This window comes from Sus scrofa, chromosome 2 (genome assembly GCF_054392235.1).
Source record: "Sus scrofa isolate SSC_HxYL_T2T_F1_AM1 chromosome 2, Sscrofa_HxYL_maternal_Yorkshire_Landrace_v2.0, whole genome shotgun sequence".
Classification (NCBI taxonomy): Eukaryota; Metazoa; Chordata; class Mammalia; order Artiodactyla; family Suidae; genus Sus; species Sus scrofa.
In genome coordinates, this window is record NC_139384.1 from 161,284,633 (window position 1) to 161,307,601 (window position 22,969).

A 22,969-nucleotide genomic window follows, 5' to 3' on the forward strand; every position below is an offset into this window, starting at 1 on the left:
GCCGCCCTGCAGGTTGTTGTCGCAACCTGCTGCGAGGATACAGACAAGGCCCTCAGCGTGTGGGAGGTGACCAGTCTGCTCTGGCGTGGATTCAGTCCCTGCCTGGCCTGGGAACCTGCTGCAGGCACGGTCCCACCAAAAAAAGCGCCTGGTAATAGCGGGGCTTATCCTGTGCCAACCCCCCCATCCACGGATGGGGCCTGCGGGGAGCGGCGGAGAAGAAGAAGAAGCCCAAGTCGGGCCTTTCAGAGAGAACTGGGTCAGGGGGCACCGCCTTCAAGGCCTCTCTCAACACGGAGCAGGCCAGGGAAGGACTCCCGGTGCGGTGCTTAGTGGCTTTTCGCTACAGTAGCCTCGGCCCTGGTGACAAGGCCGCGAAGCTGAGGTTTCTCTTTTGATGTCCTGGGGACACATTGAGCAGAGCTGCCCCGGGAGGTCGGTACGTGTAGTGGTCCTGGCCACTCGGTGGCCTTTCACAAAGGAGGTGACGTGGCTTTGGCCAGAAGGACGCTCACCGGATGACCCTGGCCCATCCGTCCGACGTCCTTCCTGGGCCTGCGTGTCCACATGTGCAGGGGAAGGAGGTGGACCTTCCGGACTTCTTGGCGGGGTTTCTGAAGGCCTAGAGGTTAAGTCTGAATTCCTTGTGCACACGTTTCCAGAAACTTGCTCTGGCCCTTCACGGGGCCTCTGTGTCCCACGCTGTCCTCAGTGACGTGGCTGGAAAACCTCTCGGGGCCGCTGGTTCCTGCTGGTCTGGGATTCTGCAGCTCTGAGTTTAAGTTGTGTCAGGCTGTGCGTCTTGCAGAGTGGGCTGCTCCGAGTTACATGGGCGAGCGGGATCCAGAAGCCGAGAGAGCTGGGGGCTTCGCTGGCCAGAGAGGCCCAGCTGCTCGGCGTCCTTGTGTCTCTGCTTTGGCTCTGCCTCCTGCCGCCGCACAGGCGCTCGGCGGGGGCCTCCCAGTCCCGCCGTCTGCTCCCCTCCGGGATGCGGCACCGGCCTGGGCCTCACCGTCTGCCTGCTTCTACGCCGGCCCCACTCCCGTCACCCGTGGTGTGACACCCGAACCCCTTCAGTCTCCACCAGGTCCAGCCTCCCCGCCTCTGCGGGTGTCATTCCCTCCCCCGCCCTGCTGATGAGCTGCAGCCTTGCCGGCCTGTGGTCCGAGCCCGAGCTCTAGGCTTGGTCCGAGCCTGCATCTTTGCCTGGGCGGATCCTCTGCCGGGAACGGCTTCGCCACATCCTCCGCTGCCCGGCGTCACGTCTCACACCCGACGCTGCTCCTCCACGACGCCTTTCAGGGCCCCGCTGACGTCCATTCCCTGCCTTTTCTTTTTGGGCTGTGATGCAGGATCTCAGTTCCCAGACCAGGGATTGAACCCAGGCCTCAGCAGTGCCGATTCCTAACCAGTAGACCGCCGGGGGGAGTCCCGTCGTGGCTCGGTGGTGATAACTCGACAGGTGTCCATGGGGTTGCGGGTCTGATCCCTGGCCTCGCTCGGTGGGTTAAGGCCCCGTCGTTGCTGTGGCTCTGGCGTCGGCCGGCAGCGGTAGCTCCGATTCCACCTCTAGCCTGGAACCTCCGTGTGCTGCGGGTGCGGCCCTGAACAGAAAAGAAAAGGAGCAGGACACGAGCCCCCGGGAAGGTGCTGGCTCTCCCCCTTCTCTCGTTCTCCCGCCGCGCGCCGAGTTGCTTCTTTTGTGGCACTAACACTAGTGTCACGAATTCTTTGTTTCTTTTCCCCACTGAGCTGTCAGTTGCGAGGGGAAGGGCTGAGTCTTAGCCGCCACTGTGCCCGGCCCACGTAGCATTTGTGATTGTCTGCGGGCACCTGCTCCCAGACAGGGCTCCCATCTGCATGACCAGCCGTCCACGTGCCAGGGAGGCCGCGGAGCAGCAGCCCCAGCCGGACCGCTGACGGGGCGGCCCCCGGCACCCCCGCTCCGGAGGGACAGCGGGGGAGGTCGTGTCAGGTGACACCTGCGCTTACGCGGGACCCAGCCGTTCCAGTTCCCCTGCTTGGGAGTCGAGAGAAATGGTGTTTCGGAAACACAGGTCTGCACAGAGACTTGTGGACACACGTTGCAGGCCGTTCAGCACAGGCTGTGAACAAACCAGGCGACTCTGCAGAGCTGCCAGGCCCGCTGCGTCCGGAGTCCTGCTGGCGGGGGAGGGGAGGCCGCCTCGGGGACGGCCGAGTGACGCGTGCTCGCTCACTCCTGGCGGAGAAGGCCGGGGCGCGAGGGCAGGCCTGGTCCGGGAGGTCCCAGATGTCTCTGGGCATCACGTGGCCCAGCCCGTGAGCAGGGACCGGCGGCTGCTTTGGGGAACCAGGCCCGGTGCCGGCCGCGTGTGCAGGATTCTTGCAAAACGGAGTTAAGACATTCGACCCAAATTCAGATAAAAGCCTCTTTCCTGTGTCCACTTGAGCTAATAATGCACATTTATCCATCATTTATGAGGCCGAGTAAGTGGGAACAATTAGGGCAAAGGCCTGGGTAAAGCCTGTTTCTCTTCAGTGTCACACGGGCCTGTCTCTGTCCTCTCCACCAGCCAGGGAACACTCTTGTTTTCATTATTAGTACTTTTATTATTATGATTTTACTTCTTAGGGCCGTACCCGCGGCATGTGAAGGTTCCCAGGCTAGTGGTGGCATTAGAGCTGCACCTGCCGGCCTACACCACGGCCACAGCAGCGCTGGGTCCTTAACCCACAGAGCGAGGCCAGGGATCGAACCTGCAACTTCATAGTTCCTAATTGGATTTGTTTCCGCTGCGCCCTGATGGGAACTCCCATTATTATTTCTTATTTGGTGTCATTATTGCCCACTCCTGTTCATTGAGTACCTACCGAGCCAGGCTTAGCACTGCCTCATTTCATATCATGAGGCGGGTGGTGACCCATTTTACAGATGAGGCTGCCGAGGTTCAGAGAGGCGAAGGGGCTTGCCCAGGGTTTCACAGTGCCCGAGCGGTCCTGTCTCTGTGTTAGCCTCCCACTCAGGCTGTTTCTGCACCTGCAAGGCAGCCCGTCTTTAGGTAACTGTTACGCTCAGGAGCCCGGGGTGAGAAGGCAATGGCCGTCTGAGCCGGTGGGTGTGGGGTTGGGCCTGAGAATCTGCATGATTTCCAGCAGGGTCCCAGGTGGTGCTGACTCTGCCGGCCCTGGGGCCACACTCTGAGAAGCACTTGGTCGGCCCTGTTCCCAGGGTTCTCCGTGACTCCCCCACCCCTGCTCCCCCACCAGCAGGGGGTCGTGGCCTCCTGGACCTTTCCCTGCGTGTTTGCACAGTGTTCTGGGCAGCCGTTATCCTGAGAAATGTGTGGCTCACGTCCGTCTCCGTCTTCGCACCTGTAGGCCAATCGCATCTGCTGAGCTTCCTCGGTTTCGTGTTGTTCATCGTGTCGTGTTCTTGTCCCCAGCGCCGTGGCACATTCCGTAATCCAGGTGCTTACGGTCTTATTTCCCTGTTGTCCGCTGGCAGGTGGCCATGCACACTTTAGACGTGACACGTATTCCTCGGAACATGGGTGGGTGTTTTCCAGAACGTAGCAATCACTCAGTGATGTCAGCCCTCATTACGGCCTTTTGTTTTTCACTATTCATAGAGAGGGATTGTGGCCTTCAGAAACCTCCTTTCGTGGGAGCAGTTAGATAAAGAGTAGATCTCTAGTTACAGGTTGTAGTAAAGTTTTCAACAAAACATCTTTGGTGAGAGAAAAGAGGTGCTCCCTGGGCAGGGCTTTGAGGGATGTATAGGAGTGTGTGGGGGGAATTTGCACTGCCAGGGCCTGACTCAGCTCCTGTAGATTCAACAGTTGCGAGAGGGTGAGGCCCTCCTTTGCATTTCTTGGGCGTTCTTCGCAGAATCGGGCGTCGGAAAAGGCAGCCAAGGGCCCAGACTGGCTGCGATGAGCGCGAGGGTCCCTGCATGAGTCTGGCCGCGCTCAGCTCTGACCACCTCCTTCCTTCCTGTCTCCTCAGAGTGGGGTGTCCGGGGAGGAGCAACTCTGCGCTGATTTTCCGGAGCTCGACCTCTCCCAGCTGGACGTCGGCGACTTGGACTCGGCCACCTGCTTCGAGGAGCTGCAGTGGTGCCCAGAGAGCGCCGAGGCGGACCCCAGCCAGTACAGCCCCCGCGATGCCGAGCTCTTTCAGGTGTGCCCTCCGAGCCTCGCCCCCGCGCCTCCGCCCTGAGCCACCTTCTGCACTGGCTCCCCCGCCAGGGCTCCTGGGCCCCTGTCCCTGGTCCTGGAAATGCACTTGATCTTGGCAGCTCTTGCTTCCCCTCCAGGCGGTGTCACCCTCTCGGAAAGTGAGGGCTGGGCAGGGCCGCTCTCTGGGAGCCCCCGTCAGAACCCCCCCTTGGCCAGGTGCCAAGGCCCGTGCGGTTCCCTGACGTCTCCTTGCCACCCTGGGAAGCAGACGTGGCCATTCCCCCGTTTCACAGATGGGGAGGCTGAGGCTTGAGGGTCACGTGCCTAAGTGATGAAGCTCAGGGCAGCTGACCCGGCCTCCAACCCGGCTCGCCCGCCCCCTGAGCAGGGGCTTCCTAACCAGGCCGACGGCGCGGTCGGAGTGACTCGCCTTCCCTGTGGCAGGACCATCCCTGTCTGTGTGGCTCAGCTCCTTTAATGTTCTTCGCAACTCACATTCGTATAGTTTGCTCCATTTTTCCGGTGGAGCCGAGAGGTTCTTTAAGAAGCGTCGTGCGTTTCCACGCCTCTCCCTCTGTGCGCCCCGATCGCAGCCTCAGCCTCACATGGGACAGCGGGGTGTCTGGGACTCGCTTCGGAGGACAGCGGTGCCTGCGTGCCTTTGCACGTGTCGGGTGATAGAGGAAATAAGATCGGCTGTGTTGAAGCTGGTGGGTACATTCGGTCTCATTATTCTTTCCTTGAAATGTGCTCCCCCGTAAGGACTGGGGAGAAGCCACGGCTCCCTGCGCCTGCCTGGCGAGGTGAGAACGATGGTGATGAGAACAACACCAACGACCGTAACAGTAACACACTGTCTACCGAGCCAGTGCCGTGAGCATCCTCGCAGACAGTGCTGGTGGATGGTATGGTTCCTTCTAGAAATGTTTCTGGAGCTCCCCCTGTGTCAGACACTGTGTGCATCAGTGGACTCTGGGGTCTACAGGGAAGATTGACCCTTGATCCGTTAACCCACAAACAGACAGAGGTCCCCTGTGGCCTGGGCATAGTAGGAGGAAAGCTGGAATGAGAAGAGCATCTAAAGACTGGATGGTCGCGGAGTTCCCGTTGTGGCTCAGTGGGTTAAGAACCTGACTAGCATCCCTCAGGATGCAGGTTTGATCCCTGGCCTTGCTCAGGGGGTTCAGGATCTAGTGTTGGCGTGAGCTGTGGTGTAGGTCACAGACATGGCTTGGATCTGGCATTGCTGCGGCTGTGGTGTGGGCTGGCAGCTGTAGCTCCAATTTGACCCCTAGCCTGGGAACCTCCACATGCCGCAGGTGTGGCCCTCAGAAAATAAAAAAGAGCGAGACAGGGTGGTCAGGAAGGTCCTTCCTGGGGAGGAGAGGGAGGAGCCGTGTGAAGATGAGCCAGGAAGCAGGAAAGCTTGCTGGGCGAGGGAACGGGAGGGCGGTAGGGTGTAGCTAAGGGGACAGTGGCAGGAAATGGTTGGGGGAGGAGGGCTGGGCAGGGGCCAGATCCTGCACAGTCTGCTGGGCCATCTTAAGGAGCTGGATTTTCCCCAAGGTCATTCTAACCTATAAATAAGAGACAGCACCAGCCCACATACAGGTGAGGAAAGCCACACTTGGGTTGTGTATGTTAAGAGGGGAAGTGACGTGCCCGAGGCGGCGGTGCTGGGAAGGGTCAGAGTGTAGACTCTAAGCCAGGAACCTAAACCCCTCGTCGCTCCACACCGTCTCTGGTGACCCTGCGAGGATCGAGGGGCTGGGCTCTGCTTCCGGCTCAGCAGTGGGATTAGCTGCGCTGTGCTGCTCCCCCTGCAGAGGGACCAGCTTCCGGGGGACTCAGATGCTGTGTGGACGCCTCCCCCTACTCAGAGACTGGCCACATGCGCTGGTCGGCTCCTGCTGAGGTCCTACTATGTGCAGGAGATGGTCTGACACGGCCTGGGGTGGCCCCCGGGCTCTTGGCAAGCGAGGAAGGCAGAGGCGTCTTCCCAGACGGGGCGGGGGGGCTGTGGCAGAAGCCTGGCGCTCGGCCCCTCTGCGCCTGCGCCCCCCACCTGCTCTCGCGGGCCGGGTCGGCTCCGCCCATTGCACACCTGTGCCCCTGCGGGTCGTGATGGGCGTCGCATCGCCCCCATCGTGGCCCCTGCGCGGGGCGACACAGCGTCGCAATGACTGCGTTCTCTTCCCGGGGCTCCGTGCAGAGCGACACCTTCTCGAGGCTTATTCATCAGGCGAAGCCCTCCTTCGACCCCCGGCTCTCCTGTTGGCCCGTCCGGAGGCCGGCGCTCAGTCCCCGCTGCCCCCAACTCCCACCCTGGGTGCCGGCCTGGGGCCCTCAGGCTCGGAGCTCCTCGAGGACAAACCGCGTGTAGTTCTTCGGTGGGGCCCTTGCACGTGGAAAGGCCTCCACCCTGTGAGTGGAGACACTGACTATGCACTGTCCCTGCTGCCGAGGACCGGACGGGACCGGCCCAAAGTCCCGGCCAGTGGGCTCGTGTCGGAACCGTGCTCTTCTCGCGGTCGGCTGGCACCACGGCTGCGGAGACAGACGGAGAGTGGAGGGTGCCTTCCGTTTCTCGGGGGCCGCCGTCCTAGGGCCCGGGGCCTCCGCTGGCTAAACTTAGAAGGTGCTTTTGGAGGAAGCGGGCGTTTGGCGGTTCCGTCGCCCTGGACCGCGTGGCTGTGGCCGGGCCTCCGTTGCCCCCGTGAGGAAGGAGGAGGGAGGGGCCCGGATCAGCGTGGTGGGTCTTAGTCAGTGGGTCCTTCAGGCGCCGACGACATCTCGGGACTCACCCCCAGAAGAAAGGAAGGGAAACGGATGTCCTGGGTGTCCTGCACCCCCAGTTCCAGCCCGGACCGGCCGGGGGTTCAGAGTAGCCGGGGTCCGTTGTGTGTTCGTCCTTCAGCCCCGCAGGCTCTGAGGAGGAGGCGGGCCCTCGGTTCGCGGAGGCGCCCGGGCAGCTCGGGGAGGGCACGGCCGGGCCGCGTCTATTAATAGCCCTTCTGCAGCTGATTAACTCTCCGTTAATTTGCGCTCCGTTTCCAAGCAGAGCGGAGGGGCCCGGGAAGAGGAGGGGGCCGCATGGCTCCCTGGCACGTGTTATCCGGGGTGCCGCTGGCACGCAGGGCCTTTCTTCCCAGCCAGGGGCAGGACCCCGGCCCTGCCTGGCTGTCCAGAGCTGGACCCGCCCCGGGAAGGCTGCAGAGCCTCGGGAGGCCTCCCCTTAGTCCTGTTGTTTTTACCCAACCTCTCCGGGCTCCTTGGGGTCCCTGCCGACTTGAGTTCCTTTCAGCTCCGCGCCTGGCACCCAGTAAGCCCTTGCGCACCCTCGCCACCCCTCCAGACTTGCCACGTGACTGTGACAAGTCTCTTTCCTGCACCTTCATTGCCCCCACCCCAAAACAAGGGGGCAGGAGGGCTTCCTCCTGAGCTCCGACTGAGCAGGTCTCCGGTGCCGCCAGGAGGGCTGTGTTAAGAAATATGCTGGCGGAGGAGTTCCCGTTGTGGTGCAGTGCAAAGGAGCCTGACTACAACCCATGAGGACGCAGGGTCCATCCCTGACCTCGCTCAGTGGGTCAGAGATCCGGTGTTGCCGTGAGCTGTGGCGTAGGTCGCAGACGTGGCTCAGATCCCGCGTGGCTGTGGCTGTGGCTGTGACGTAGGCCGGCGGCCGCAGCCCTGATTCCACTCCTAGCCTGGGAACCTCCATGGGCCGCGGGTTTGGCCCTACCCAGGGGAGCAGTTGCACCCAGGCTGCATGTCTGGCGCCCCTGGGCACTCCGTGATCGCCACAGGCCCTTCCAGCTCTGGTACTTGCTGTAACTGAGAATATCCCCGTCCGGGCCCCGCTCCTCTTCCGTGAAAGCGGGAACCTTCCTTCCACCCAGTGCAGCTGATGTTTCTGAGTAACTCATACCTTCCCGCTGGAATCTGTTGAGACACCCATCTCCGCCTCTGCCCAGCGGTAGGGGTTCATTGTTCACTCATTCTCCTCGGTGGTCTGCCTCAGGCCTCCCACGCTCGGCCACTGAGCTGGGTGCGCTTCCAGGAGCACTTGCCCCACTGCCTCCGGCCGGCCTTCCTGAGAAGCCTTAGAGGAACGGCTCGAGCTTGGAGGGAAAGGACTCCCCAGGGTCACCCCGTCAGGGGCAGAGCCCCGCCCCGCCCCGCCCCGCCCCAGGAGGAGCCCTTGACCCCCAGGTCCCGAGAGCTTAACTCCCCACCAGGCCGGAGAAGTTGCTCTGGGAACTTGGGTTGGGGGCCATCTGAGGGGGAGGATGGCGGCTGCCACTCGAGTCCCTTTGCAGCCCTGACCCCCTGGACCCGGGTCAGGCCCACCTGAAGCTTTCTTTTGACCTTCCTTTTATCCTTAGCTCTGGTCCAAACTCACAACCGCGTTTGCTCCCTTTTCCCCGTGTTCCTGCTTCGGTTCTCAGCCGCTGCTGCGGCCGAAGGGTCTGGCTCAGATTGGGTGCAGCCAGAGGGCCGACACGGGGCGTGTTGCAGTCGAACTTGCTGCAGAGAAGGATAAACGTCCTAAGCTGGGATGGGAAGGAGGCCGGGGACGGCGTCCCACGCGGACCCGCCTCCTGCCCGCACAGGCCCGGCACGCCTGGACTCCTCGCAGGACTGTGACTGCCGCGCCCAGGGCGGTGGGCTGGTGTCTGGGGGCGCGCGCTGCCCCTCGTGTCCCAGGGCTGAGACGTCGGGGAGGGCGCTCCGGGCTCCCTGTGAGCCCTCCCGGATCTGCTGTGTGAATAAGTGGCACACGCCCAGGACAGGTGGTCAGCCCCGGTGAGCCCCTTTCCTCACATGGCAAGCGGCGATAGGATAGTGCCCCCCCAGGAGGGTACGGAGGGGTTACCCGAGGCGGTGTATCTGCCTCTCATCAGCCGAGTTCCTGTCCCTCAGCTCTGAGCCCGCCTGGCACCTCTCATCCCGCAGCCCGGGCAGTGCTGGCTGCTCAGAGCATCCTTTTGCCACGGCTGCAAGAGCCTGGGCGGCGGCGCCGTCGTCTTCCTGGCGTTTGTTTCCCAGGCTCTCTCATCTCCGTCTCTGAAATGTCCTTGTTTAACTCTTCGCTCCGCGGGAGGGTACGCTCCCTGAGGGCAGGGGCCGCATCCCCAGTGCCCAGACAGCAGCGGGCACAGAGCAGCGTTCAGGATGTGTGTGCTGGCGGGGGGGGTGGGGGGGGAGGAACTGCCCACGGCCACCATCAGCCACCCCCACTGTCGTCCCCATCGTCGTCACTGTCACCCTGGGAGGAGTCGCAGACGTGGTGGCAACACGGGTGGTACTGGTGGTACTGGTGGTAGTAACAGCAGTGTTGGGGTGGCCACCATCGTCCCAGGAGCAGTAAGAGCAGTCAGAGCCGTGGTGATAACCGCGGCGACACGTGCTGCTGAGCGCCAGGCCCTGTTTCCTGCACGTCGTACATGTGTAACCTCGCTCCGTCCTCTCGGGAAGCAGGTCCTGTTGTCGCAGTGGGTAAGCGTGGACTCAGGCCTGGCTGTGGCCACCGCCCCAGATGCCCATCCGTGAGTGACCGAGGTGCAAGCCCTGGGAGTGGCGGGGGGACGCCAGCTGTTCTGCAGCTGCCCCCTGGCTGCCCCTGTCACGCTCGAACCTCGAAGCATCCAGACTTTGTACCACCTGCTGGGCCCCAGGGTCGGAGAGGCTGGCGGGGGGCTGCCAGTGGCAGCAGAGACCAGCCTCGGCCCTGTCCAGGGGTTTGGACGCGGGAGGCTGTGGAGTGAAGTGGCTGACCTTGGAGGAGGGGACCGGTGTCCCTCACGTGGCCAGCCCCGGGCCTGGGGTGACATGCCGATGAGCCCAGAGCCCAGCCTGGGAGCCCGTCACCACCGGCTGCCTGCTCGCGCACTTGCGTGGTGCTCAGAGCGCCCCGCTCCGTCCCGCGGCGTCTGCTGTCCCTGCGCCCCGAGGGACCTGAGCGGGCTGGCGGGGGTGTGCAGAGCAGGCTCCACGCCGAGGCTCTGCCCCGGCGCTGAGCAGCCGCGTCCTCTGCTCCCCGCAGATCATCGACAGCGAGAACGAGGCGCTGCTGGCGGCCCTCACGGAGAGCCTGGGTGACATCCCCGAAGATGACGTGGGTCTGGCCGCCTTCCCAGCCCTGGACGATGGAGACTCACCCTCCTGCGCGTCCGCGTCGCCCGCCCCCTCCTCTGCGCCCCCCAGCCCCGCCCCGGAGGGGGCCCCCGGCCCGGCCCCTGAGGCGGAGGAGCTCTCGCTGGTGAGAACCGGTTTCAGCGGAAGGGATGGCGGTGGCCTGGGATGTGGTGTCTGGTGGCAGGGGCGGCGGGTGCAGGGAACCAGGTCCAGCCCCTGCAGGGGTGAGGGTTCGCGGCAGACACCCAGACCGGCCCTGGGAGGCCTCCGTGGGCCTGTCCTGGATCGACCCCGAGTGTGTGTAAACCTGTTGCAATTAAATGCAAGCATTTTCCTAAAGATCACACACACACACGCAGTAAACACTCGGGCGCGAGGTAATCGTTAAAAGCAAAACCTCCTTTCCCAACTCAAAATTGTTTCTCCTTCCCTGGAGGTAACCATGGTTACCGACCCATCTCTTGCGTGGCGGTCCCCTTCCACCTGGGGTTTTTAACCGCTAAAGGGAGCCTCCGTCACCTACTGCTCTGGCCTTGCTTTGCTCGGTGAACGGGCCTGTCTTGGAAACTCCCAGATGAGCAGAGATGGTGCTATTTTATCCTTTTTGTCGGCTACATAATGTTCCTTCGTAAGGACGCACCGTATCTGGCTTAACCGCTCTGCCGGTTAGAAACCCTCCCTGTTCCAGCTCCTTCGCTGTTTCGTCGTCGTAGTTGGGTCCTCGTTCAGGCCTGTCCTGTGTCCTAGACCAGGAATTCCTGGGTCTCAGGCCATGGGGTGTTTCATCAGTTTGGACGAATCCTTCCAGCTCGTCCTCCAAAGAGCTCGGACCGGCTCCAACTCCAGCCGGAGCGAGGGGCTCCCGAGGGCATGTGGAATGTGGAGCCCCATACGTGGAGCCGCGGGTTTCTGGGGAGAGGTCTCGGCTTCTCCCAGATTCCGAAGGGGTCGGCTGCCCTTGACTCGGGCTGAAGGTACCGAAAGCCTAGCTGTCCTGGCCTCTGACGTCCAGCTCAGCCCGCCTGTCGTGGGCTCCTCACCTCAGCGCTGTAGCAGCGGGGGGGGGGGGGGGGGGCTGCCAAGATGCCCCAGAGCCCACTGGAGCTGGAAGGGGTCTCGGCGGGTGGAGCGTTAGAGCTGGGTAGGCCCTTGGGGGTGTCAGGTGCATCTTGGGAAAATGAGGCCAGCAAGGGAGGGGGACCCTCCCAGGGTCACACAGCAGCCAGAACCCTGGTGTTGGGACTCTGGGGCCAGGCCCTCCTCCTTCTCTGCTGCCTTCCTGTTCCCCAGAGCAGAAGGGGCCGCTGGCTCAGGCCCTGTCTGTGCTGGACACAAGAGTGGGCTTGTTCCCGCCTCCGTTTGGCCAGTGAGGGTCGTGCTTCCTCTCAGAGTAGAATCCCACCGCCTGGGTTTGGATGCGGACGCGTCCGTAGGCACCTGGCTTCTCTCTGCCTCGCTTCCTGGCCTGCGAGGCAGGGTGTGGGTCGTGCTGCTTCTTACCGGCGGGCGGGAGGCCCACAGCCGCTAATACACGGACGCACTTAGAGCAGGGCCTGGCACAACGCGGTGGCTCAGTAAATGCCACTGAAGCAGCAGTCCCAGCACGACCGGGAGTAAGGAGCGGAATTCCGTGTGGGACTCTAGAGGTCGCACCTCACAGCAGCAGACGGCAGCCCCTGATGTCACCAGTGGTCCCCTCTCTGCCTTAGACGGCACTCGCTTCAGGCACTGGGCTGGGCGCTCGGGGAGACTCACCGTCCAGACTCCCAGCACACCCTAGTGCTATAAAAGGCCCTGAGAAGAGTTCCCTGGCGGCTCAGTGGGTCCAGGATCTGTTGTTGCCCCTGCTGTGACTCAGGTTGCTCTTGTGGCACAGGTTTGATCCCTGGCCTGGGGAATTCCCTATGTTGTGGGCGTGGCCAAAAACCCCTTGCATTTTCATATTTTCATTTCCTTGTGTTCCAGTAGACTTACTTATCCCTTGTGACAAGTGGCTTGTAGTAAGTGGCTTTCGCAGTGAGCATCCCGCCTGGCGCTGCACTTCCGCATGCCATGGGGGTGGCCAGAGGAAGGAAAAAGCAAGGCCCTGAGAATCTGTGCGCTCTGTCACTTGTTTAATGTAAGAAACTAATTGTTAAACCAATGTGAATGAGCAAAAACAACAGAAGGAAGTAGCTGCAGTCCCGTACCAGAGAGCCATCGTGGCGCCCGAGTGCAGAGCTTTCGTGTGAATCTGTCTGTCTGTCTGTACGGCGAGCGCATGCAGGGTCCGAATCAAGTGGACACATCCTACTTCAGCAGTAGAATGGGCCGACGTTGCTCAAAATCAGGGACTCCGCTTGGGTCATTAACTGGTTCGTGGCAGAGAGGGTGGCACTTTCTGGGAATACTCTGTGTGTTCGAGGTAGTCGCACAGCCTGCTCTCTGTGCCCCACACACCGGGAGCACAGTCTAGGTGGTTAAATGCCACCCCCCACCCTGCTCTTCCCTGGTCCCGGCCGATGGGGTCGGGGCCTGGGTGGCGCCGAGGGCGTCTCGCCGCCACGCGCGTCTCCGCGTCTCTGGCTGCAGCTCAGCCCCCGCCCCCCCACTTCTCCCACAGCTGCAGAAACTCCTCCTCGCCGCGTCCTCCCCGACCTTGACCTCCGACTCCCAGAAGGAGGGGACCGCCTGGCGCCAGGCAGGCCTCCGGTCCCGAAGCCAGCGGCCTGGTGTCAAGGTATTTCCGCGCGTGCCTCCAGACCCACCCGCGCCTCCAGGGCTCTCGGGGTTCAGCCCACTTCCCGCCCCCCCTTCGCTCCTCCTACAACCCTTGTTACCGACGTGCTGGGCACGGCTTGAGATCCAGGCCAGTCTGGGGTTCTAGAAGGAGCCCTGGACTTTCCATGCACAGTGGACCCTTGAACACCCTGGCTTTGACCTGCACGGGTCGGCTTCCTCGGGGCTTTTGTCCGTGGTGCACGCTGGGCACACGCAGCCTGCGGTGGCCTGAATCGCAGATGCAGAGGACGCGCAGAGAGCGAGCGAGGGCTGCCCACTCGGTATAAGCGGGTTCTCTGCCTGGCCGGTCTCCCCCTCCCTCAACCCCACATTGTCCAAGGGTCCCCTGTACCTCGGGGTCAGGCACCTGTTGATGCTGAGTTAGAGCTACCCAGGAGGAGGTGTCCTGCCCTCAGGAAGTTTATTTTTTGCCTTTGTAGGGCCGCACCCGCAGCATACGGAGGTTCCCAGGCTAAGAGTCCCATCGGAGCGTCAGCTGCCGGCCTGCATGCACCACAGCCACGGCAACACAGGATCCGAGCCGCATCTGCAGCCTACGCCGCAGCTCACAGCAGTGCCAGATCCTTAACCCACCGAGTGAGGCCAGGGATCAAACCCACGTCCTCATGGCTACTTGTGGGGCTTGTTATCCCTGAGCCACAGCGGGGACTCCTGGACGTTTCTTGTAATGAGCTGACAGACTGAAGCTTCAGATCCCTGCCGGCGCCGTGGAGGTGACACCAAGGAGTCTGGCTGCTCCTGGGGCAGCTGCCAGAGAGCTGGCCGCTCTTGCGTGAACACCCAGGAAGGAAGCGGGTCCCTCCTTCCTCCTTGAGCTTCGTGACTTGCCAGCATCCCTGTAGCTCCAAGCCTGCACCCAGCCCCTGCCTCTTGTCCCCGGACGCGGCTGCAGGGGACTGCCGGGTCCAGGCTCACATCCCGGGGCGGAATCGGGATGCCGTCTTTCTCAGCGGCCTGTGCCCCTTTCCCACGTGTCCCGCTGACCTCCCCAAACAGAGGCCCGCCCCTCGTGTCCTGTCCTATCGGGGGTGGCCGCTAAGCTGCTCCGTGAGCCAGCCTGCCCCTGGAAGCCGAGGAGGCACCCAGGGGCGTGTGACACCCTGGAATCCAGTCTGGCCCCAGCCGAGATGTTTGCAGGGGCAGCGAGGCCCCGGGGGGCAGACGAGGCTGGAAAGGGTGGTTGGCTGTGGCCTGATCACCAGACCCCCTGGACGCCTGGCCACCCCTTCACCCTGTGGGCACTGGGACGTGACAGACTTTTTAACAGCTTTATGCAGGTGTCATGTACCTGTTTCAGAAGCGTGGCCCGGTGGTTTTTAGTGATGTACAGAGTCGTGCAGCCGTGACCACAGTCCAGTTTTAGAACAGTTCCATGGCCCCAGGAGCATTCCCCAGGGCCCCTGTTTACGGTTCATCGCTGTTCCCACGCCCGTTCCCAGGCCACCGCGAACGTGCTTCCTGGCGCTCGCTGAGGCACGTTAGTCAGAGCGGGGCTTTCAGTCTGGAGAGCGCGAGACCCAGAGCTGGGGGACCTGTTAAAGGCTGCCCGGCCCTTGGTCCCTCAGCGCCTGAGCCCTGCCCGGGGCCAGGCCCCGTGCTGGAAACTGGGGATGGAGTAGGGCAGCCTGGCCACCTCGACGATGCTGGTGAGACAGGCTGGGCCTGGCCAGAGGCTGCAGGGTGGGCAGTGGGGAGAAGCAGTGTGGCCGCCCTTCTCACTCTGGCCTCTTTGCCCCTCCAGACGGACAGCACCCAAGACAGGAAGGCCCCCACGTCGCAGCCTCAGAGCCGGGCCTGCACGGAGCTGCATAAGCACCTCACCTCGGCGCCCTCCTGCCCCCGGGCTAAAGCCCACTCCCCCGATAGGGGCCCGCCACCGCCACCCGCCCCGAGTCCCCGGCTGCCGGCCAAGGAGGACGAGGAGGCAGGCGAGGACTGCCCGAGCCCCCGCCCGGCTCCAGCCTCTCCCCGGGACTCTGTAGCGCCAGGCAAGGCCGGCCCCGGCGCCCAGGTTCCCCAGGAGGACGCGCAGGCCATGGTGCAGCTCATTCGCTACATGCATGCCTACTGCCTCCCGCAGAGGAAGCTGCCCGCTCGGGCCCCGGAGCCAGCCCCCCAGGCCTGCCGCAGCCTCTCCAAGGCGGCCAGGCCCGGGCCGCGGCCCCCGCACCCGCCCAAGGCCGCCTGGCCCGAGTTCTCCATCCTGAGGGAACTGCTGGCCCAAGATGTCCTCTGTGATGTCAGCAAGCCCTACCGCCTGGCCACGCCTGTCTACGCCTCCCTCGCGCCCCGGCCCCGAGACAGCCCGGCCTCCGCAGGCCACCCGTCCCCCGTGGAGGAGGTGAGGGTCGCGGCTTCACCCAGGAGCTCCGGGCCCAGACCCAGCCTGCGTCCGCTGCGGCTGGAAGTGAGAGGGCACCTTGGCCGGGCGGCCAGGCCGCAGCCAGAGGAGGAAGAGGAGGACGAAGAGGAGGAGGAGGAGGAGGAAGACGAGAAGGAGGACGAGGAGGACGAGGACGAGGACGAGGAGGAGTGGGGCCGGAGAAGGCCGGGCCGAGGCCTGCCGTGGGCCAAGCTGGGGAGGAAGCGCGAGGGCTCCGTGCGCCCCGTGCGGCGCTCCAGGAGACTGAACCCTGAGCTGGGCCCCTGGCTGACCTTCACTGATGAGCCGCCGGCTCCCGAGCAGCCCCGAGGGGCTCTGTCCTCGCTGCGCCTGGCCCCCGATGCCTGCGACGTGGAGGGGGCGCTGGGCACCCCCACGCACGAGGACAGTGGCCAAGACCGGCAGCTCCCACGGGGACCCCAGATCCCGGCCCTGGAGAGCCCCTGTGAGAGCGGGTGTGGGGACACGGAGGAGGACCCCAGCTGCCCGCAGCTCCCTTCCAGAGGTAGTCGGAGTCGGTTGCAAGGACGGGTTGTGGCGGATGCGGCTGCACAGGCCCCAGGGGCCCGGGGCTGGGCAGGGCCTTCCCTCTCTGGCTCTCAGCTTCCCTTCCTGTGTGGTGGGCTCGTTGGGCAGAGCTTCAGCCCTCACCCACTCGCCTGGGTCTCTCGCCACGCGTGGGCCAGGCACCCCTCGGGGACCAGGGGCGGCAGCGCCCTCCCGCTTGGGCTTGTGTTTCAGTGGGGAGACAGGCAATGGAAGAGGAAGCAGAACAGGGCACCAACTACAGCTTGTGATGAGGGCTCTCAATAGGCTTCCTAGGGGGAGTTTCCTGGTAGCGCAGCAGCTTAAGAATCCAGTGGCGTCCCTGCTGCGGCCTGGGTTTGATGCCTGGCCCGGGAGCGTCCGCATGCTGCAGGTGCGGCCAAGTAGACACACAGATGCGTTCTGAAAAATAAAGACGTCCTGGGTGGCGATGTGACAGAAGGCGTGTGGGTAGAGTCAGCTCCACGGCGGGGTTGAACTTTAAGTGGCAAGGGTAGTGGCCGTCACTAACAGAGCAGTGATGGATTCCGTGCTTGGCCTCGGGCTGGGACCCCTCGGATCGTCCCCTGTAACCTCACAGGAAGCCCATGTGGCAGGGAGCCCTGGCATCCCTGTTTTCAGACACAGAAACGGAGGCCAGTTGAGCTAGTGAGTGAGCCGTGCATCTGCCGGGCAGAGCCCTGCGCTGTGGCCACGGGCTTCACAGCACTACCCGGGTTGGCCAGAAGGGGTCGCCCTGGCACCCGTAGAGCCGCCGCCGCGATGAGCGTGGATTGCAGTTGCTCCTGCCCTTCCCCCCAAAGGGCAGAGGCTTTTGGGTCACATGCCTGAAGGCAGCGGCTCAAGGCTGTGAAGTGCAGGGGCTCCTCCAGAGAGAAACATCTGCTGGCAGTGCCATGTTGGGGAATCTTACTTGCTTCTTTTTCTTCTTTTCAGACTCTCCGAGGTGCCTCATGCTGGCCTTGTCGCAAAGGTAGACTTTTAGAAATCGTTGGTTTGTTTTTCCTTATCTTGTCAGGTGTTAGGCGCTCATCAGCCCGCGCGCCTGGCCGGGTCCCCACCCCTGCCCGCATGGCCACGCGGGGCTTCCTTGGAAGGGATTCTGTCTTGAGAAGCTGGTCTCTGCGGGCTCGGGGGAAGCTGAGAGCCCGCGTGGCTTTGGGCAAGTCTCTTCTCGGTGGGTCTCAGGTGTTCCGCTGTCAGATGAGGCGGGCCGCGCGTGTCCCCTGAAAGAGCTCTGTGGCTTTGACGTCCTCTGACAGCTGGTGTGGGGGATCCCTGCCCCTCTCTCATGGGCAGCAGAGCAGAGTCTGTCCCCATGTCCCCTTGTCGTCTCGGGAGGCGGAACGTGCCGCCAACTGGCTTCTCCCTTCCTGTCCTCCCCAGCCCCACCAGTGACCCTCCTTTTGGCAAGAAGAACTGCGAGCAGACCTTGGCAGTGGAGCTGTGTGGCACGGCAGGTGAGCCGGGGCCTCGGCTGCTGGGTTGCCCCATCGAGCCGGCCTTGCCGCCACTGCACAGGCTGCACTGGGTCCTGAGATACACACCGAGGGCGTTACAAGGGGAGTCGGGGCCTGGGCTCAGCCGCTCGCTCAGCTGCCAGCAGTTGGCACGTGACCTGGTGCAAAAAGAGAGAGACATGAGTCTTTCCCGAAGGAGCCCCAACGGACCCTCCCCACGACAAGTGCTGTTTGATACACGCTCTTTCCAAAGGCTGTGCAGAAACACGGCCGAAGGGCAGGCGGGGGCCAGGCTGTGGCCTGGGAGGAAGCTCAGGGTACCAGAGCAGCAGGCATCTGAGCTGGGCGTGCGGGGTCAAGTCGGAGAGACGGACGGGAGGAGCACGAGCACACGCGGGGCCCAGAGGAGCAAGAGGTGTGCCCGGGGTGGGTCTGCGGCAGACCCGGGGGTCGGGCAAGAGCAGAGGCCCAGAGGGACGCCAGGCTGGTGGGTTCCAGCCGGATCCTGTGGGCTTCGGGAGCCCCAGAGAGGAAGAGGTTTCGGGCACTGGGCAGGTGCCCTCTGGTGCCTGGGGAGGTTGGAGGCCAAGGTCAGGAGCAGGACCGCGAGGTCCCTGGGGTGGTCAAATCCAGATGGGAGGTTTTCCCTGCACCGCCTGCCCCCCCCCCACCTGCACACGGGGTGGGGGGACCTCAGCCATCAGGGAGGGCTTGTGGAGGACGGAGCAGGAAGACAGGTCTTGGGAGACCTGAGGGCTTCGGCTCCCACTGCCGGGCTGCAGGAGGAATGGCAGGTGGGTTCTCCCTCGTGCCCGCTCCGAGTCGCTGCCGATGGACTGTGAGGAGCCCCAGGCCACGTCTAGGCGGGGTCGGCAGCGCGCTGATTGATCAGTGATGCCTGCCCTCCTTTGGGCTGGGGGAGTGGGGACACAGAAGCTGCTGCTCCGCCGTCCCAGGCTAGGGTCTCGGGGTCCCTCGGGAAGGCCGTCTGTCCCTGCCTCACGTGTCGTTCCTCTTGCTTGAGCAGGACTCACCCCGCCCACCACGCCTCCGTACAAGCCCGCGGATGAGGAGCCCTTCAAGCCGGACGTCAAGCACAGCCCGGGCCGAGACGCGGCTCCTCGCCTCCCCCCGGAGGGCCTCCCGCTCGGGGCCGCCGCGGGCGCTGCCCACACGCTGCCAAAGAAGCACCCAGAGCGGCGCGAGCTCCTGTCCCACCTGCGGCACGTCACCGCCCCGCCAGCCTCCCAGGCTGGTCACAAGCGCCCCTTCTCCTGCTCGTTTGGCGACCACGACTACTGCCAGGTGCTCAAGCCCGAAGGCGCCCTTCAGAGGAAGGTGCTGCGGTCTTGGGAGCCGTCTGGGGCTCCCCCCGAGGACTGGCCCCAGCAAGGCGCCCCGCGGGCTGAGGCGCAAGCCTCCGGCAGGGAGGAAGGCAGCGGCTGCGACATCGGGGCCGCCAGCAAGGACAGTGCGCTGCTGAGAGACCACGAGATCCGCGCCAGCCTCACCAAGCACTTTGGGGTCCTGGAGGCGGCCCTGGAGGACGAGGACCGGGCCTCCTGCAAGAGCCCCGAGTACGACGCGGTCTTCGAGGACGGCAGCAGCAGCAGCGGCGGCGAGAGCGGCTTCCTCCTGGAAGAGGAGGAGGAGGACGATGAAGAAGAGGACTCGGGGGTCAGCCCCCCTCGCTCCGACCACTGCCCCTACCAGAGCCCCCTGGGCAAGGCCGGTCGGCAGCCCTGCTCCCGCAGCCGCTCCAGCTCCAGCTCGTCATCCTGCCGCTCCCGGTCGCCGGCCACACGAAGGACCTTCAGGTATGGAGGGTGGTGGCCTCCGGACCCCCGGTTCCAAGGTGTCGGGACAGGGAGGCCCTGGGAGCAGGGCTGCGTCTCCCGAGTGGCCTGTGTCCTGGTCAGAGCCCGCGAGGTGGCCTCCGGGGGCGCCGTGGGCCCCTCCGGAGCCCAGCAAAGCCTGCTGTGTGGCAGTCCCGGGGCCCATCTCTGGGCCCCGAGGAAGAAGAAAACCCACTTTCTGGCCTTTGGGGGCCTTAGAGCTCAATGCATTTGACCCGTGATTCCTCCGTTTCTGCTTTTCTGCTTGTAAACAGATGGGGTTTGGGTAAACACACACCACGGACCCTTGAACAACCCTTGAGCGTTAGGGCTCCAGCCGTCCCCACGGTCAAAAATCGCGTCAGAAACTTAGTGTCTGCCCTCCTCGTCTGAGGTTCCTCCGCACCTGCAGGTTCAGCAGCTGCTGGCCGTGCAGGACTGTAGTGTCTACTGTCGGAAAAATCCCGGGGTTAAAAGACAACAGCCCGTGGAGTCCAAACCCACGCTGTCCAGGGCTCCGCACAACGCCAGATGGAGGACCTGTGTGACATTCACACGTAGGGAAAGATGAGCATAAGCTGCCCTCTAAGAAAAGACCCGGATGTCACCAGCCAGCAGGTTTATCTGCATGTCTCGGGCTGCGCCTTTCGCCTTCAGCCGCCCCCTCGGAGCTCTTTCACCTTGGCGCTGGGAGCCTATGGGAGGAGCCAGGCCTGAAGTCCGTGGGGAGCTGGGCAGAAACCCTGGCGGTCTGGCATATTTTGGTGGACAGGTTGCTTCTGTCTCTGATCACAGCCGGTCCTGGCTCTCCCCTGGGAAGGGTGGGTGGAAGTTCGAAGCCCTGTGCCCGCGGTGCACCTGGGGACCACTAGATGGTGCTCTTGGGTGCAGAGCGCTGCAGCTGTGTCACCGGGAGGGCTTTGTCACCCTTCCCCCCAGGCTGGCCCCCGCCTCCTGAGGGTCTGGCTTTGTGGGTCTGGGGGTCGCAGTGGAGAATTTCCATTTCTCACCAGTTTGCAGGTAATAACGCCACGGCCAGAGTGCCGTGCTCCGGAGAAACAGAATTCAGGTGATCGGAACAGACTTTAGGGAAAATTCAGCTTTGTATTTGCTACTCTGTGCCAGTAGCTCTTAACTGAAAATCTAATGGAAGCAGACCGCATCTAGCTGGGCGTTCAGTTTTGGGGGCTCTCTGGGCTTCGCAGACACTGATGCGCCAAAGCCCTGAGCTGTCTGTTCCTCAACGCAAACTCGTTTTGACCAGTTTCTCTAAAAGCCCTTCCAGGTCGTAAGCCAGGATGAGTGGTCAGGGCGCCTTCGGCCGGGCCCCTCTGAGCGTTCTTTCCCGGGGTCGCTCTGAGCGTCCACCTGCAGCACGGCTCACAAGCGACGGGGCGTCTCTGCCCCTCCGTGCCCCAAACCCCTGATCTGTTTAGGGCCTGTACCCATGGGCTCGCCTGCAAAGAGTTGGGGGCTCCCTGCAGCCCCCCTTGGAGCCTCACTTTCCTCTTCTCACTCTGGGGCCAAGTGCAGGGCTGGCTGGCTTTGCCACTGGAGAAAGCCAGCTGGTTCCCTGGGTTCCTGCTCTCAGCGGCCCGGCACAGCCTGGTGGCCAGAAGCTTGTGAAACCAGTCATCAGCCTCTTCTCCAGATCAGCATTTCTTTACCTGTGATGCCACCACCAGACCTCAGTCGGTAGGAAGCACCTGAGGCGGGTTTAATAGCAAACCTCCAGCCCTGCGGTGTCTTCCAGCCACTCTCAGCTCTTCCGGGGGGGACGGCCAGCCCTGTTGCAGATGGATGCTGCTGCTCCCACTTAATAGCATTTTAAAGTTTGCACGTCCGTCCCTTTCTGTTGCCCCATTTGAACTTCAGAGTGCACCTGGAGGGGAGTCTGCTGCGTCTCCCCATTTAATGGATGAGAAAGCTGAGGCTCACAGGGCTTCCGTAGAGAAATATAGTCAGCAGTTGGTGAGCTGTTCTGGGCCACGCATCTGTGGCCTGTTCTGATTCGATCCTCCCGCATGGCCGAAGAGGGGGTGCCATGGATTCCCGCTGTTTTACAGGTGACGGACTGGAGAGGCAAGCAGCACCCAGCCCAAGGTCACCCAGCAGGGGGGTGGCAGAGCCAGAATTGAAGGCAGAGCCTGCTTCCGTCCCTGCTCATGGGATCCCTTACCCCCAGGGAGCAGGCAGTGTGTATCGGAGTCGGGCCGGCCGCTGTGCTCCTTCCCCTCCAGCCTGGCCCTTGGAAGCAGAGCCCCGTGTGCAGGGGCAGCAGGGTGCTGGCCTGTGGCTCTCAGAAACCTCCTTGCGCCCGGCAACCGGGCAGATTAGCTCACGGGCCGCCCTGGCTGTGGCGGTAGCAGTTGCTTCTTGGCCGGACACTGGCCGCTGGAGGGAGAGCAGAGTCCAGCATCTGCAGAGCGCCCACTAGCTCTAGCTTCCCCACCGTTTAGCTTTGGGCAAGTTTCTTATTGAACCCGGGCCTCGGAGTTTTCATCTGGAAAATGAGGAAGCCTAAGACCTCATGGTTGTTTGGTTTTTTTGGCCGTAGTGAGCAGCGGCTTGGTGCGGGATCTCAGTTCCCGGACTGGGGATTGAACCCGGGCCGCAGCGGTGAAAACCCAAGTCCTAACCACTAGGCCAGCAGAGAGCTCCCCTGGGGGATTTTTTTCATCGGGTCAAATACCACGAGCAAGAGAAAGGGCCCCTCTGCCCTAGTGGCACAGAAAGGTCCCCCAGGGTCATGACGAGCCCTGCAGTGGGCCAGCCCCTCTCGTCCCAGGAGCCGGCAGAGGGCACGAGTCAGGCCCAGCGCTCAGCGGCACATGCAGCCCTGAGGCCGCGCCGCGGGGGAAGCCGGGCTCCCGCAGGACCGAGTCCCAAGGAAGCCAGAGAAGCGCCCCTTGGCTCCTGGAGCTCGCATGCCCCGCCCGTGCCCTGGTCCCCGCCGAGTGTGAGAGCTTGTGCTTTGCTTGTCCACTGACAGATGTGAGAGCAGAGGGCCGTGTTCAGACGGAACGCCAGGCGGCCGGCACGCCAGGAAGCGGCGGGAAAAGGCCATTGTAAGTGACCTGGGGTCCCGGAGCGAGCGAATGGGGGTGAGCAGGGGCGGCAGGAAATGCCAGGCCTTCGAGGGCCCAAGCCCGCTGAGGGTCTCCAGGCCTGCAGAGCACACTTCGATCTCGCGTTTAGCAGAGCACAGCGTCGCCAACAGGCAGCAGCAAAGGGCCCTGGCAACATGCAGCCGTGGGCGAGGTGAGGGCTCAGATCGGAGGCTTGGCAGGGCCGGGGCGGGGGGCAGAGCCAGCCCCGAGCGGCCCTCAGACCAGCCCTGGTCCACGTCTCTGCGACCGCGGGCCGCTCCCCGCTTCCCTGAGAATCGGTTTACTCGCGTGTGCACAGAGTTGAGCCTTGTAGCTCTGAGGGTCCCCCCGGCTTGATCGGGGCTGCGGCACTACGAGAGCCGGTCCGTTCGTCCCGACCCGTCTCCCTCATCCTCCCCGGAGTTGGCCGCAAAAGCGCCCGTCGTCGTCGGGGCCCTGCAACCAGGGCTGCCCGGAGCTAAAGCCCGCCCCTCGCTGGCAGGAGGAAGGAAGGGAAAGGCAGCCACCCTTGACCCCACCCCGCCCCACGTCGCCTCCGCGCAGGGGCGGGGCCCAG

At 63.5% G+C, this 22,969-nt stretch overlaps 1 protein-coding gene across 7 annotated transcripts in view; it reads left to right on the forward strand.

Moving 5' to 3' along the window:
* The window catches only part of PPARGC1B (PPARG coactivator 1 beta), a 101,897-nt gene that overhangs the window by 66,947 nt on the left and 11,981 nt on the right, over window positions 1-22,969 (forward strand). For 4 of the 7 annotated variants that reach the window (XM_021085008.2, XM_085015085.1, XM_085015087.1 and 1 more), the window contains exons 2-9: window positions 3,988-4,161; window positions 10,207-10,422; window positions 12,901-13,017; window positions 14,821-15,967; window positions 16,945-16,981; window positions 17,395-17,468; window positions 18,496-19,285; window positions 22,296-22,371. In XM_021085008.2, the coding sequence (XP_020940667.2) occupies window positions 3,988-4,161; window positions 10,207-10,422; window positions 12,901-13,017; window positions 14,821-15,967; window positions 16,945-16,981; window positions 17,395-17,468; window positions 18,496-19,285; window positions 22,296-22,371 (2,631 nt within the window). Of the gene's footprint in view, window positions 1-3,987; window positions 4,162-10,206; window positions 10,423-12,900; window positions 13,018-14,820; window positions 15,968-16,944; window positions 16,982-17,394; window positions 17,884-18,495; window positions 19,286-22,295; window positions 22,372-22,969 lie in introns of all 7 variants that reach the window. The other 3 variants (XR_002342022.2, XR_014839149.1, XR_014839150.1) reach the window with 2 other exon arrangements.